Source organism: Erigeron canadensis, chromosome 4 (assembly GCF_010389155.1).
Source record: "Erigeron canadensis isolate Cc75 chromosome 4, C_canadensis_v1, whole genome shotgun sequence".
NCBI lineage: Eukaryota > Viridiplantae > Streptophyta > Magnoliopsida > Asterales > Asteraceae > Erigeron > Erigeron canadensis.
The window spans coordinates 30927564-30944359 of record NC_057764.1 but is presented as its reverse complement, the minus strand read 5'-3'; the positions used below and the strand labels follow the sequence as shown (position 1 = coordinate 30944359).

Below are 16796 nucleotides of genomic sequence, written 5' to 3'. Positions count from 1 at the left end.
TTTGAAGGATTTCAATTCCAATTCCATGTGAACCAAACAAGTAATGAAATGGAATCTGAATTCCATTCTCACAACCAAACATGATATGGAATGAAATTCAGATTCTAATTTCATCGAATTCCTTAAAATTCTGCGAACCAAACACCCCATAAGGAGTAAGGATAAACTGATAAAGTGTTAGTTTTGTATATTTAAATAGTGAGGAAATGTTAGTTGAAGCATGCAGTACCTATTTTAGGTAAAACGGAAGAATTATATAAAATTCAGAGCTAAGGGAGGTTATGTAAAATCTAAGGGGACTATGTATGTTTATCAAATTCAAATGTTTAATTAGTAACTTTTTTTAAAGTGGTAGTACTTAAGCTTATGTAAAGTCTGCAATACGGATCGTTTTCTCTTAAATAATTCAACTTTCTTATCAAATTTTTATATAATTTTTTTAACAAATAGTGGTATATAATTTTCATGTTGTAGACCTAGACATGAATATAAATTGAATTGTTTATTATATCTATGAAGGGAGGAGAAGATAAACTCATAAAAGGAAAGAAGTTTGTTGTGCTGTCCGCCAATCTTTCATCCAACCCAAGGCCCCCTTTCCTTTGTATTTCACACACACATTTCAACACACACTCTGTGTGTACTCTCTCATCTTCTCTTCCTTCCAACCTATCAAAAACAGATACATCTCTCTCTGTATCTATCTCACCACCCAATGTTCAATTTCTTCACCCTTCCATAAACCCATTTCCCAAAAACAAATCCAATAAATATTTATATATATATTTATAAACATGAAGCGAAACTACAATCCTACCCCTACCTCCGCCGCCGGCGCCGCCACTTCTTCATCATCATCATCCGGCAAACAAAAAAACATTATGTTTGATGACCAACAAAACCAAGATGACGAGCTGTTTGCTGTCTTAGGTTACAAAGTCAAACCTTGTGACATGTTTGATGTAGCTAATAAGATTGAACATCTTGAAGGCTTCTTCCAAAACGACGACGTTTCTTTGCTTTCTTCTCAGCTCACTTCTGATTCCAATCATGTAAATCCTGCTGATCTCAACTCTTGGCTTAATTCCATGATCCATGAACTTGACCCGGTACCTGAACCGACCCATGACCCGCTTTCTGATCTCACTTCCATCGTTTACCCACCTAACAAAAAACCCAAGAACTCTTTCTCACCTTCAACTTCAACCTCATTCGACCCGACCCAGATCCAGATTCCAGCTCAAGTTTCAGATCCGGGCCAGCCTTTTCATTCGGGTCAGCTTATTGACACCGGCAAGTTTCATGATGCGGGTAAAGTTGAGGGTCCGACCCGGGATCCGAATCCGGTGGTAATAGTTGACTCACAAGAAAACGGTATCCGGCTAGTGCATACATTAATGGCTTGCGCTGAAGCCGTACAAGAAGATAAAATTGGGTTAGCCGAGAATTTAGTGAAAAAAGCCGGGATGTTAGCCGTGGCGCAAGCCGGCGCGATGAGGAAAGTGGCTACGTATTTTGCGGAAGCTTTAGCTAGAAAAATTTACCGGGTATCGCCGGTAAATGAACAAGATTCACCTGAGTTTCAAGACTTGTTACAAATGCATTTTTATGAAACATGTCCTTATTTAAAATTTGCACATTTTACTGCAAACCAAGCCATTTTGGAAAGTTTTGTGGGTAAAAAAAAAGTACATGTAATTGATTTTGGGCTAAAACAAGGGATGCAATGGCCTGCTTTGATGCAAGCATTAGCCCTTAGACCGGGCGGTCCACCTAGTTTTAGATTAACCGGAGTTGGACCGCCGGGTCAGGACGGAAAAGATTATTTGCAAGAAGTGGGGTGGAAGTTGGCCCAATTGGCTGATAATATAAATGTTGAATTTGAGTTTAGAGGATTTGTTGCTAATAGTTTAGCTGATCTTGAACCGGGTATGTTTGATTTGAGAACCGGGGAAGTTGTGGCGGTTAATTCGGTTTTTGAGTTTCATAAGTTGTTGGCTAGACCGGGTTCAATTGAAAAGGTTTTGTCATTGGTAAAGGATATGAAACCGGAGATATTGACTGTTGTGGAACAAGAGGCAAATCATAACGGTTTGGTTTTTTTGGACCGGTTTACTGAGTCATTACATTATTATTCAACTATGTTTGACTCGCTCGAGAGTTCGGGTGTGGATGCTGTAGATGGAAATGAAAGGGGGATGGTGGCAGCTAGTGATGAGGATAAAATTATGTCAGAAGTGTATTTGGGAAAGCAGATTTGTAATGTGGTGGCATGTGAAGGAATAGACCGAGTTGAACGGCACGAGACGTTGACTCAGTGGACGAGTCGACTTGACTCGGCCGGGTTTGAACCGGTTCATTTAGGGTCGAATGCGTTTAAGCAAGCGAGTATGTTGTTGGCATTGTTCGCGGGTGGCGATGGATATCGGGTTGAGGAAAACAATGGTTGTTTGATGCTTGGATGGCATACTCGGCCATTAATCACTACCTCAGCATGGAAAATCCGGTGAATTATCGGATGAGTTAACTCGGTAATGGCGGGTTAACTCGGTACATCAAAAAGAAATAAGGAAATTTGAAGATGTCCTCATCTTATGATTTTTCTTTCTAGTTTTCATCATAGCGTTTTTTAGTTAACTTTTTTTTTTCCTGAAAATTGAGGGGTTTAATTGGTAATTAATTGATATTTGTGGGGGTTGGATTGAAACATTGTATCAGAGGTTTGAAAGAGATGGGAACGGAATGATGAAATATAAAAGATGGCTTCCAGCCTTCCATTCAATTTCCTCCATAGTAATAAAGATAGAATTTGTGGGATTTCAGTAAGAAAATAGTCGATTAAATGTTAGAAACTTGTGTGGACAATATCATTTTTAGGTGCATATAAGTTTAATGTTGTGCTCTTTTTAGTGACTTAAAAGTGATCACCATAATTAACTATATTCCACAATTTTTTATAATGAATTCTACAGGTGGTTTCATATAAATGGCAAACTGTCATAGAACCAAAACTATATGAATGCTGTTATAATAAGTGTAGATATGTGACGATAAAGCTAGGCTAGATTAAATAGTTGGAGTCATATCTAGTTTTATTTCAGGTTATGGGTTTTATTTTTTAGAGTGACATGTTTTGATAGTTTTTTCTTTTTTTTTAATCACCTGTAACGAATTTGGTATATACCTCGTAGTCGAGAGTATATTCACGTATAGTAAAGTCATCGAATACTGACCGGCTGAAAAAAAAAAGAAAAAAAAAAGTGTAGATATGTTTGTCAACTTGTCATGTTGATATATACATCAAATTTTACAGGGACTAACACGTGGGTTCATTGTGTTTTGATATTATTTTTGAAGTTAAAACGATAATGCTAATACCAATTTGACCATTTAAAAAGTGTACACCACACGTAGTTTGAGAAGAAAGGAATATGATTTTCATCGTAGTAAACATATATAAATAAAGGGGATATCATATGTACAGCGGCTGTACGTATTATAGGTACAACCAAATTGAAAATCAGGGGACATTTTTGATACATATATAAATTGAAGAATAAAAGTGTAAAATCAGAGGCATGTTTGTGTGTATAGTACCTAAGCTTGGGTACAATTTGCTATACCCATCATTTTCCCATAAATAAAAACAATATAAACTGAAGTTGATATGTTCAATGTAATATATATATTTTTTATAAAAATTTTCACACTCTCTCCTAACCGTTTTCAATACTCTCTCTCATAAAAATGACCTATGCAAAACTATCATTCTACTCTTAATAAATTAATTAATCATCTCTCTTTCATTAATTAATTTAAACATTTTTACTTAAAATATCTATAGTAGCATTAATAAATTAATTTATAATATAGACTCATCTATATTACTTATTAAAAATTATAGACCATGTTGAAAGTTACTCTAGGAGATTGTCTAAATTGCCCTTATCACAGTACACCTTAAAAAATACACCCCATTCTACAAAACATTCACACACATTCCGGCTGCATATACACACTCCTTCACCGTCTCAAACTAGCATATTCCGATCTACCGTCATTAGAATTCACACACAGATTAGCATATTCCGATCCTGCATCGTGCTGTCATCAATTCTTTCTCCTGATTCCGATCAATCCCTTCTCCTGCCGTCATCTGTTTTTTCTCCTGATTTCGATCTACGACCCTCAGCCGTCATTGGTAAGTTATAAATTTTTGGTTTTTCCGAGAGTTATAAATAGATAAGTTATAAAATTTTGGTTTAGGTTCATAGTGAAAGTTTTATTACTATATGGATTTGATTTTTTTTTAGTATGCTTTTAGATTGGATAATCATTTTTCTCTTTTCGTTTCTTTTAGATCATGTGGCTGAGAAATGGACATATGAGGACTCAAGGCTGCAATTATCTTCATAATTATAATTGGAACAAGTGAAGATGTAAGTTACTTATACAATTTTTTGACTTCGAATAGACATATATTTTTATTGACATTATTTTCCAAAGAATGGGTAACGAAATGATCTTTATATGATCTTTGGGTTTGGGGAAACAAGATATCAAGATAAATGGTAAAGCTTGCAGCAAGATTTTGTCAAGGGAGGACATTTAAAGTCTATTGTTTTCTTCTAACATATGTGAGAGTGTGAGACAACTTTGTGATTGGAATTATTTTATTTCTTAGTAATTCTTATATCAACTACTAAACCAATGTAGTCTAATACAAATACATTTTTTTATTTAAAGAATCGATGCAGGAATACAATCCAACGTGATTAGTTATGTGGAAGACCAAGTTACATATTAAACAATCACACATGGTACATCTATGTGTCAACTTTTAATATTTTGATATCTATATATTAAGTCAATGGTACTTTGTCAAGGTCTTGTAAAATTAATCGAGGACTAAAATAAATCTACTTTTTACTAAGTGGTACAAGCTTGATTTACATAAGACTTTAGGTTTGGAGTTCAAATTCACACTAGAGTCATGTTTAGTGTTGTAAAATGTCATCTTGATTTATGGTCTAATGTTGCAGCTAAAATGGCTTAGTGTTGGTGAAGACTGCGCAGTGTATTTGATGGTCTTTGCAGGAAGTTCTGGTGGAAGGGCAGTCAAGTTGAATCAAGATTACTGTGACATTGCAGTAAATTGGACAGGTAGGCTGTATCATGCTAAAAAAATACGAGTCTTATGGTTCTGCTATGTTTATGATGTCGTGGTTTCAATCTTTGAACTTATGCTATCAAACTCGTAAGGTTCTTTTTGTTATTATCTTGCTATCTCGTGCCTTACTTCTCAGTTAGATTTAAACTCTAATAGAGGGTCAGGAAATTTAAACTCCTTATGAATGCTAAATGATGTGAATAAAAATGATGGATCTATGCTTGATATATATATAAATTATTTTTTTCAGCTCTGTTTCTATTTGTCTTCTCTCTCATGTACAATAACACTGATTTTATTATATGTATATGTGTGTGTTCATAATTATGATTTAAAGCATTAACATAAAGAGTTTTGATGATATCTTTTTGATATATGAAATCACACAGGAAACCCCAAATTCATGCGTACCCTTTGGTTCTTGTATATCTCAAAATAGTTTTGGTGATTTCACAATATTAAGTCAGATAACTTGTGGGGTTTTACCGTTTTGGCAAGTTCAGTGGAGATCTGTGTCGATCAAGTTGATTTACTTTAATGTCAGGTCCGTTAATTTTTTAGGGTGTGTTGTGAAACAATGAGATGGATTAGTGTTCCGCAAAACTAACATTATCTCTTTCATTTTTCATTTCCGACTAATAATCTAAAAAATACAAAATTTAGCAATAACAGTTTTTTCTCACATACAAAATACGAACCATCCATCCCTTGAATACACGTTTTCCAGACAAAACGAACCAAACTCAAGAGTTAAAAACAAAAACAAAATGCGACCAACACAGTCCAATTAGACTGTTTTCGGTAATCGCGATATGAGAAGTCCCGTCCATGGTATCCGTTGCAACGCGTGAGTACCATGCTAGTCAAGTTCTAAAATAAGTACACTGCCCTTTTTTACATTAAGTTTTTTACAATAATAAGCACGCCGCCACCACCCGTCACGCCGCCACCGCCACCAACGCCACACCGTTGCTATCACCATCGCCGCCGCATTACGCGGTTAAAATGCTAGTATCTATAGATGTATGCTGCATATTATTTTATTAAAGAACTATTAGGTGCAGATGATACAATAATATAAGTTACCGATCTATTATCAAAGTTTATGCGTCGGGAAATGGATTCTAAACTAGACATGTGAACCCCGTAGCTCCGTTTCACTATAGTTTTATCATGTTTAATTTCATTAACAGCCAATAATTTAATATTTGTTTAAACTATATTCTACTTAAATAAATATATATTATATATATATATATATTACAACTAACTAAAAATACATACAGTAAAACCTCTATAAATTAATAATGTCGGAACCAGGATTTTTTATAAATTTATCGAGATATTATTATATCGATAAATTAATAAATTATTAATTTAAAGAATTTATATATGACCTTCAAAATACCCCTTTTTAATAAATTTGATAAATTTTGTAATTAGTTGATATCGATAAATTTTGATAAATTATGTTCACACATTAAATTAAATGAACTTGTCAAGTGCATTGTTTTAAATTAAAGATAGTTCAACGTACATGATTCTAGATTCTGCATTATAAAATGCCCAAAGATAAGTTTTAAAATCACATCAACAATGGTTTCGAAAAGAAGCATTGCAAGCGGCAACAACACTTCACAACTTTTTGTTGCAATATAAGAAGACAATGCCTATAACTCTTAAATGCGATGAGAAAATTTAAAGATGAACTCAATATAGATTTCAAGTTCCAAAAAAAATAAGTGAGAATAGATTCTTTTTTTACTAGACAATGTTAGAATTTTGAAATATTTAAGGAATTATTAGTTTATAGTTTTATTGGGACTAATATATTTACATTGGGGTCTAAAAAAATTATTATCTTATTATTTTATTGATTGGGGTCCAATTTTGTACTGGTCCCAAGTTAAGACCAGACAAATTATTAGTTTTATCGAGGTTATCAATTTATCGAGTATTAAATTATAGATGTTCAACTGTATTAACTTTGTTTAATAGGTTAATTAATTTGAGAATTGTTTACTTATAAATATATCTATATCTATACTATGCTATAAAGCAAACCACCCCCTTCCTTTTAAGTAGTTAAGATTTTGAAATGACCATATTACTCTCTTCTTTATTCACTAATTTAAACTTTTATCTATTTACCTATAATACCCTTAATGAAATAAATTACAACATATATCCTCTAACCCTTAAAGAACCATATTAGCTCCTCTTACATCAATTAATTTACATTCACCATGTCACCACCACCGTCACCGCCGCACATCGCCGCCGCCACTGCCGTCATTGTCACACCTTCGTTGATACTATCATCACCGCTGCATCGTACGGACGTCCATCTAGTTTAATATTAATAATTAAGTATAACACGATCTATTCATATATAAACCAATTATCTATAAATACCTTACAAATATAACTTATAATTGAAAAGGTTATATTATAAATTTAAAAAAATTGAAGGTTGTAAAAAGAAAAACAAAATAAATACACGTGTGCTACATAAATTCAATAGAGCCATATCCCCCGTCCCACCATCCAAATTCGTCTTCATCATCCATCCTCTCCATGTTAACTTCTACTAATTATATATAGAGTTAATTACAGGATTTGTCCATATAGTTTACCTATTTTTATGGTTTACATTCCTGTTACAAATCCGTCCAAACTTGTCACATTCTTTGCAAGTTACGTCCTTGTGGCCAATGGCGTTAGTATTTGGCCGTTAAGTCGCCGCACGTGAGCTGCACGTGAGGGCAATTTCGTAATTTGCCACCCTCAAACAGCTTTGTAATTGCACGATTCGTCCCCGTGGTTTGTCCATTTTAGTGGCTTACATCCCTACTCATGAATTTTCGTGGAATAGATCCAAAGTATGCAAATTTGTTGCATGTTTCATCCATGTGGTTGATGTTGTCAATTTTTTCCCGTTAAATGAGATCATGTGCCACACATGTGCAAATATTTTCATACATTCTCCCCATTCCTACACTTATCAAAGTTTTCGTTTTCATTTTCGTGACACTAAACTTTTAGGTTCTCATGTTTTCATTAAACAACTTTCACACAGTTACGGTTTTACTTTTAAACATTTGGTCTTTGATTATTTTCATTTGTCTTTTTATACATATAGCGTTTTTATTATACAATAACTTTTATTATCGTCACGTCTTAGTTTATGATATTTTTATACATCTTAATATTCCTTTACATTATTTTTATTGTATTGTTACATGTTTATTTGTCATTTTTAATTAAAATTTTCACTTTTAATTCGTACCCCACAAAAAATTTCGTTTTCATTTTTATTGACATTAAAATTTTAGATTCTCAGGTTTTCTTCATACAATTTGCACACAGTTATGATATACTTTTAAAGATTTGGTTTTTGATTATTTTCTTCCGTTTTTATACATATATATAACGTTTTTAATATATAATAATTTTCATCATGCTTAGGTCTTACATTCATGAAACATTTAAAGCATTAATATAGTTATTGTTTGTGTTTTTACACGACTTATTATTCTTTTATAATATTTTTAATGTTATTGCTAGATGGTTAGTTGTCATTTTTAAAGTTTTGGTTTGAATATTTGATATAAATTTGTCAAAACTTTATTGTATAAAAAACGTACCCAGTAACAACGCACGGGATTAATAAATAGTTTTTATTGTTTATGTAATCAACAATTTTGATTTTCACCATTTTTGTATTTTGGAGAGGGTTAAAATATATAAAACTTAATAAATCTACTAACGGACAACAAAAAGTTAATCGTATATGTGCTTATTAGCTATTAGGGGAGGCTTGGCACTCCCAACCCCCTTGTCTTCATCACTAGTGATATTTTGGTTTTTTAACAACTTAATTGATAAAAATGTAAGAAATTAAATGTTTTATAATGTGGTGTATATGAAAGTAAATAGTTGAAAAAAATAATAAAAAGGCCTAAAGTTGCAGCTAATTAAACACGTCTTGGTAAAATTAAATCGTAGGATATGTATAATTTGACATTGATTTAGTAATAGCACAAAGAAAAGGAAAAATAGATAATGCATAAGAGGTGGTGGAATTTAGAACATCCTCTTAAAAAGATAATCACATGATATTTTCTGTAGTTTTATTCGAACATTTAATAATATATATTCGGACATCAAATGTTAATTTAACATTGTACAAACTTTTATATCGTTAAATACTTTGGTGATGAATTAACAAAATATCCCTTAATATTTACTTTGATCATAATATGGCAATTTGCAACAAGCTATACATATGTGTATACGATTAGTTATGTAAGTGCATTTTATACTAGTTTGTTGTATATCACTAGCTAGTTAGAGTATTATTATTTAAACATATGATGACATCCTTTTTATAAATTGCACAAAGTCTCTCTTAAATAACCACTAATATTCATCCATTAACTTACTGTGTCTTCCTAAATACGAATAAGGATAATCTCAGACGTTACAATATTTCTGTTGAATTTGCATTCTATTTAACTTACGGTACAATTTAAACTGTACAGTATTTGATTTCAAACGTATCTTATTTATATTATTGATCAACCATACATGAACACGTAGAATATGATTTCAATACGACTAGTGTGATTGTGAAATAGTATATGATAGTGAAAGATGTCTTTATCTTATGAACGGTGAATTCGATAAACACAAAAACAATCAAAAGAATCTAGTGACAAAATTTAGGAATTTCAATATGTTTGACACTTTATTTTTAATTAAGTCATAGTTATGTTTAATCAAGTCTTTTTGTATGTTATATATCTAACATATTTACGTTTACCAATATTCCTGAACCATGACTTTGGATTGTAAAAATTTGAAACTAAAATATTTATTGATGACAATTTACTACAGTATAAGTTTCAAATTGTTATTTTATTACAAAAATATTATAAAGACATACAATAAATATTAATTTATCAATCTCAATGGATATGATTATGAATGAATGAATTGCTTCTAAACGAATATACACATGAATATGAATATAGATGATAAAAAGAGAAATGGATATGGATATGTGGGTATGACAACATCCGATCTATATTTGATCAATTGTCATCCCTAATTACTATTCACCTCCGACCACATTTAGTTTTGCGGACGGCAAAACCATCGGCCTCCATCCGTATATGTTTGTCTTGAAAGAAATTTGAAATTTAAATGTAACTTAGATTTGAATCTAGACATTTCAGAACTCATACGCAAAATAACTTACGGAAATGCAGGTCGTATAATTATACTCCAGAATCTATAATATAACTAAAAGAGGGGGTTGGAGGTACATTTGGCACCCCTAATCCCCTCCTTTATCCTAATACTTCCTCTTTATTAATCCTCTATTTTTTTTAAATATTAATCTAAATTAATTTACACTTTTTGGTTTTCCATCACCAATTTACACTTTAACCCAACTTAAAAATAATTAAATTACACTTTTTGATTGTCCATCACCAATTTACACCTTAACCCAATTTAAAAATAATTAATTATACTTTTTGGTTTTCCGTCACCAATTTACACTTAAAAATAATTAATTTACACTTTTTGGTTTTCCATCATCAATTTACAAATTCACCTAATTTAAAAATAGTTAACTTAGCTTTCGTATTGATTAAGTTGTTTTTAGGAAATTTATTTCTGTTATACACTTTTTGTTTCTCGATCTTTTGTTAAGCTTAAATCTAAATCGTTTTTTCTAAAATTGTTGGTTGTGTTTGTAATAAGTTTAGATATAACAAACTGCGGATTTTTTTATTTAATTAAGGTTGAAAAAAAAAGGGTAAACTGGAATCATTATTTATATGGAGTTATTTTTCATATGTTTTTTTTTTGCTTTCGTATTAATTAAGTTGTGACATTAGTCATATTGATGGTTATTCGAATCATACTCTACTGTGTAAAATTTAAAATCGTCTAAGTTGTGCATCTCTTTTTTTTTTTATCAAGCAACTGTTTTTTATGGATATTAATATATTTTGAGACTACCCGTCCATTGGACGGGTTTGAACACTAGTACTTGTATATAAAATGATATTTAGAAAACTAAAAACAAGTAAGATGTAAGATGTTTTTATTTATGATTTCTTTATAGATACTTATTGAAAGTTCATAACGAATTATTTTAGTAGTAAGACATCCGTATAATTGAGTCAAAAAGTTGCACGAGCACGTCCCAAGTCAATATTTTAGGACACGAGCATATGTGTAATAAAAATAGATGCGGAAATATAATAAATGAACCCAGAGTCAAATTCAATAAAATGGAAATTATAAGTCAGTAAATCGCGACGAATAAACGAAATTCTCTAAGGCAAATGAATAAAGTAGTAGGTGTATTATTTTTACAAAGTAGCTAGACAACTTGTCTACTGATGATGACTTGATTCTCTTTCAATCTATATATATACAAGTATTGATGATTATTGATTATTGATGCATGTCTCGTTTTAGATTATTCGTTTGTTTGTTTTGAAAGTCAATAATAACACTAATATATCAAATTAATATCACTATATTATCTAAAATATTAAATTAGGTTTTTAATTTTTTTTATTCCAAAAAGGTGTAAATAATGTCAAACAATTTCAATATTTATCATTTCATATGTAATGATACTTTACATGATGGAATATATAGTTATCGTATATGAAATTAGTGCCTTGTTTATTTGAAAACCAAATAATACATCTCGGCTATTCATTTTTCTTCAATTAACATCCATATGTTATCTTATCTTTTCTCCTCCGGTCGTGTTCTCTCTCCATCTCCAATCACCAGCAAAGACAAACCTCACTAGATGGAACCCGTAAAATAGATCACCACTATCATTGATCACCCCACTAGTTTTCTTTTGAATACCTTTTAAGGGTGGAGTGTATCTGACCACCCTATCCAAACAAAATGTTTAAATCACATTGTGTCTGTTGATTTCAATCGCTTAATCATTAATTAATGTATGTTTTTCATTTAATCTTGACCCAAGCTGGATGTTGATTTAAGGGATGAGGTTTGCGTTTTCTTTCTCAGAATTTGTATACTTTTTAATTAACTACAACCCAAATGGTTAATAAAAAAAGAACTTGTATCACATATTATATATCATAAATAACATGCTACCTAATATAATTCCAAGAAAACAAACAAAAAAAAATGTATGATAATTTTTTGAAAATAACATTACATTTGTTTATCTAAAGTTTTCAACAAAGATTGCTGAAATGTGATTGAACGTCTCAAAGGTGCATGAATCACACAAAATGCAATTTCGCAAGGTTGAAAATTAGTTGAGGTCTCCACAATTAAAGAAAATGACATGCCCAAAGAAGTTTAAGAATGTATTTATTTATATTATTTTTTTAGATTAATCTAGCTATTTGGCTAGCTTTGTGAAGCGACTAATTAAAATATGACCCTCTGTTTTACGGGAAGGCCGGACGTACTCGTCACGAGTGAACGTACATGCCCACAAAAGTATATTTGTAGCTCTTTAGCTTTAAGCATGAAACCTCCGAGAATTTAAGCATCTTTAATGGAGGCTTTTAGTTTTTGAAAAAGTTTACTCTCATTGGAGTGAAAAGTTTTTTTTATGGATAACTTGAAATCTTCAAGTCATTGAAAAAATATAACACTCTTCCTCTTCTTTGTTTTGCTATTAAAGTTTAGTTAAAGAAACTTTTTCTTAGTTTTTTCCATGAAACTTTATATAAAAAGCTTTTAATAATTAACTTGACAATTGGAGATGCTTTTACTAACAATCCGTCGCCGCCATCTTAATATTTATAACAATTTTGAATTTATGATTTGATTATAACGCAATATACTAACTTAGGCAGGTTTTGGGTCTGTATTACAAACGTTTTTGAGTGTTGGGAGTTCTAAAATCTAGATTAATTTTTTGATGTTGCAAAATACATTATCACCTTTTATATGAAGATGCCCAGAAGTTTATACTATGTGAGAATAAGCATATTTGAACCAATAATGAAATCTTAGTCATGAAAACTATATTTTATTTCAAATCATAAATCACAACAAAACAAGAAATAAAAGTAGTTATGTTTCTTTTATTGACATCAAGTTAGTACTTAATTGAGATTGATAATAGAAATTTTTTTTTTTTTTAACAGTTAGTCGGTATTCAATATCAGGGAACACCTCACCGTATAATGGTAAAGCCTGCATGTACTCTAGACTACGAAATGTAGACCATAAGTCGTTACAGGTATTTAGGGAAAAAACACACAGACTTGTCACTCTTAAGAGTCGAACCCAAGACCTGTGGAAAAAACCAAAGATGTATCTGCTAGTTGAGCTATCTTCATTTCATCTAGAATTCTTACCCAATCGAGTAAGCAAAGTTAGTCACGCTAAAACACTACCATTTTCAGATTTACATTTCAATATCACACAGGCGCATAAAGTATCAGGGTGGGGGAGGGCTTCCCCACTCCTCCCCTCCCCTCCCCGATTTTTTTTCTCCTCCCCTCTCCTCCCCGATTGCTAGGAGCACTTCACCACCTCTTCCCTCCCCTCCCCACCCTTTTTTTATTTAATTTCATTTCTATTTATTTTTAAAACTAAAACATTTTATTTAATAAATTAAAACTAATACAAATATTTAAATATAAAACAAACAACAAAATAAAACATCAAACTACAATATTAAACGAAACGACAACACAATACATAAATAAACTAGCGATCGATGCCCGGGATGAATGTGCGATGAATATGGTCAATGAGATCCATCTTAAGATCCTCGTGAACGTTTGGGTTATGTATCTCAAACAGTCGTTCATCCGATGGTTGTGGCGCAATAGGGGGATCTGGAATGTAATCAGGACTTATAGCGTGGTCCTCGTCTTTTAAAATCATGTTGTGAAGAATACAACACGCATACATAATCTTACGGATGGGGGTTTCTTCCATTTGTCGTGCCGGTTCTCTAAATATTTTCCATTTTTTTTTATAATACCAAAAGCTCACTCCACATCCTTCCTTGCAGCCTCCTGTGCCTTAGCATATTGAATCCTTTTCTCACCGGTTGGATGGGAAATCGTTTTCACAAACATCGCATATCTTGGGTAGATCCCATCCACGAGAAAATACGGGTACTGATATTCGGTTCCATTTACAGTGAAAGGAACCAACGGTGTTGTGCTGTCTTCAAAAGGATTGAACAAAGGAGATTGGTTCAACACATTAATGTCGTTGTTTGAACCGGCAACACCAAAGTATGCGTGCCAAATCCAACAATCCTGTGATGCAACTGCTTCAAGCGATATCGTCGGCCCGTGATGATCACCTCGCGTGTACTGGCCACGCCAAGCTACTGGACAATTATCCCAAGCCCAGTGTGTACAATCAAGACTCCCTATAAACACATTTATTAGACCGAAAATATTAACTAAGCTACGTAATATATATATATATATATATATACATACATACATTATTAACTAAACTACGTAATATATATATATACACATATATACATTATTAACTAAACTACGTAATATATATATATATATACATTATTAACTAAACTACGTAATATATATATATATACACACATATATACATTATTAACTAAACTACGTAATATTTATATACATATATACATTAAGTAAATATATATTAAGTAAAGATATACCTAACATGCCGAGAAAACCATGATAAGATGCATGATGATCAAGAATGCGTTGCGTATCAGTACGCGTTGGCCTACGCAAATATTCATGCCGATACAACTTAATGACTCCATCACAAAAAGCATTAAGGGTGTCACGTGACGATCTTTCCGACATATTTAGGTAATCATCTAAACTGTCGGGATTACTACCGTATCCTAACTGGCGAACTGCAGATGTGTATCTCTGTCGAGATTTACCACGAGCGTCGATCTTCCTTTGAAAAAAACTAAAATTGTTTTCCAAATCTGAAGCTATCTTCACAAACAACCGTCTACTCATACGAAACCGTTGTCTAAAAAAAGTCTCATTAAATTTCGGTTCCTCGGCAAAATAATCTCGAAAAAGACGGTTGTGAGACTCATCACGATCACCGCGTCTTGTATACGTTCTTGAAGAGGAGGCAGTATCACGGAAATCTTGTTGAATCGCATAATGCGCCATTGTGAATAGATTAATATACCGTTCCGTCTCGTCAGATGAACTCGAGTCTGATTGGAAATTTGGAGGTGTTGGGCCGTGATTGTCAAGAAATAAAGGATTGTTGAAGAAAGGGTTCATGATTCCGAAAATATAGATATATGTGTGTGTTATTTGTGTGTTGAAAGAAAAAAAAAAACTGAAGTGCAGAAACAAAAAAGAAAGAAGAAAGAAAGAAGAAGGAAGAGAGAGACGTTTGGACGTGGGCCCCTATTTTTTTTTGTAACGGTCGAATCCTAAGGCACCGGATCCGGCACCACGCTCCCCACTTCGCTCCCCTCCCCACCGGTACCGGAGGGTCGGAGCGGTGTTCCGTCCGGTACCGACCCGGTACCGGTCCCCTCCGCATACGACTCCGTCCACCCTCATAGACGCCTCAAAAGCATATTTGCGCTACCTGCTTTCTATCGCTTTTTAAAGCATTATTTAACAAACTATTGAAAAACTTTGATCCCATGCCTATTGCAACAAACTATTGCAATTGTCCAATTGATGTGGGTGATTTCTTTGTTATTAGTTATTTCGTGTAATCGTGAATTGAAATTTTGATTACATGAGACACTAGTTAACAAATATCTATTTAAAATCATTTAAACTTTTGTTTTTAATATTGCTTTAATCATAAAAGTACAGAAAAAAAAAGGTTAAATTTTTTCTAAAATTACAAAACAAAGAAGAGAGATATTATCGAATTCTTCCATTGATTTGAAGATGTTCATCAACTTATTAAGAAAAACTTTTTCACTCCCATGAGAAAAAGCCTTTTAAATACTAGTATCTTTTTTATAATAAAAAATCACAATCGGAAATAACCTGATCATATATATTAGCTGAAAGAAAAATCTTGTACTAATATATAAGAAATTGCATATTTGATAAAATAAAATAGAAACTCATAATATAATTTAGTTCATTTATTATATTGTCACTGATTTCTAATATTACACCAACACATGCACTAATTTCACACTCTAATTTTGACGGTTTATATTATATATAGTAATAAATCTACAATAAAATTTAACCATCTATAACAATTGTACATATTTTATTGCACATAATATAACTTTATATTGCATGTGCGGTTGTAGATGGATAAATATAGTAATATATTAAAGATTTGGGAAATGTTAAATACGACCCTAAGGGCTGTATTAGGGCTGTATTTAACGTGCATAAAAAAATTTGTATCTTCCATATTAAAAGTCCGCCCTCTAATTTTTATGGTAAATGTACAAACAATTTATGCACCTTAAACACAGTCCTAAAGGCTATATTTAGCAAACCCCGATAACTCTAAAACAAAATACATGTTCAAGGTATTTTTTATTACAAAAGTGTTAGTGTCTCATTCTATTCTAAGGCTATTATGATCATCCGATCGATTCTCTAAACCCTATATAAATGCT

General features: G+C 32.1%; 2 protein-coding genes across 2 annotated transcripts; one reads left to right on the top strand and one right to left on the bottom strand.

Annotated features, from left to right (window-relative positions):
- The first annotated feature begins 542 nt into the window (after positions 1–542).
- On the top strand, positions 543–2831 carry LOC122598659 (DELLA protein GAI1-like). Its single transcript, XM_043771247.1, has one exon. It carries the CDS (start codon positions 795–797, stop codon positions 2508–2510), a length of 1716 nt encoding a protein of 571 aa, XP_043627182.1. The 5' UTR covers positions 543–794; the 3' UTR covers positions 2511–2831.
- An 11368-nt stretch (positions 2832–14199) lies between these two features.
- On the bottom strand, positions 14200–15468 carry LOC122597386. The gene is made up of 3 exons (XM_043769985.1): positions 14871–15468; positions 14472–14591; positions 14200–14381 (listed from the first exon to the last, which is right to left on the bottom strand). The coding sequence occupies exons 1-3, from the start codon at positions 15466–15468 to the stop codon at positions 14200–14202; spliced, it is 900 nt and encodes a 299-aa protein (XP_043625920.1).
- Between the last annotated feature and the right edge of the window lie 1328 nt (positions 15469–16796).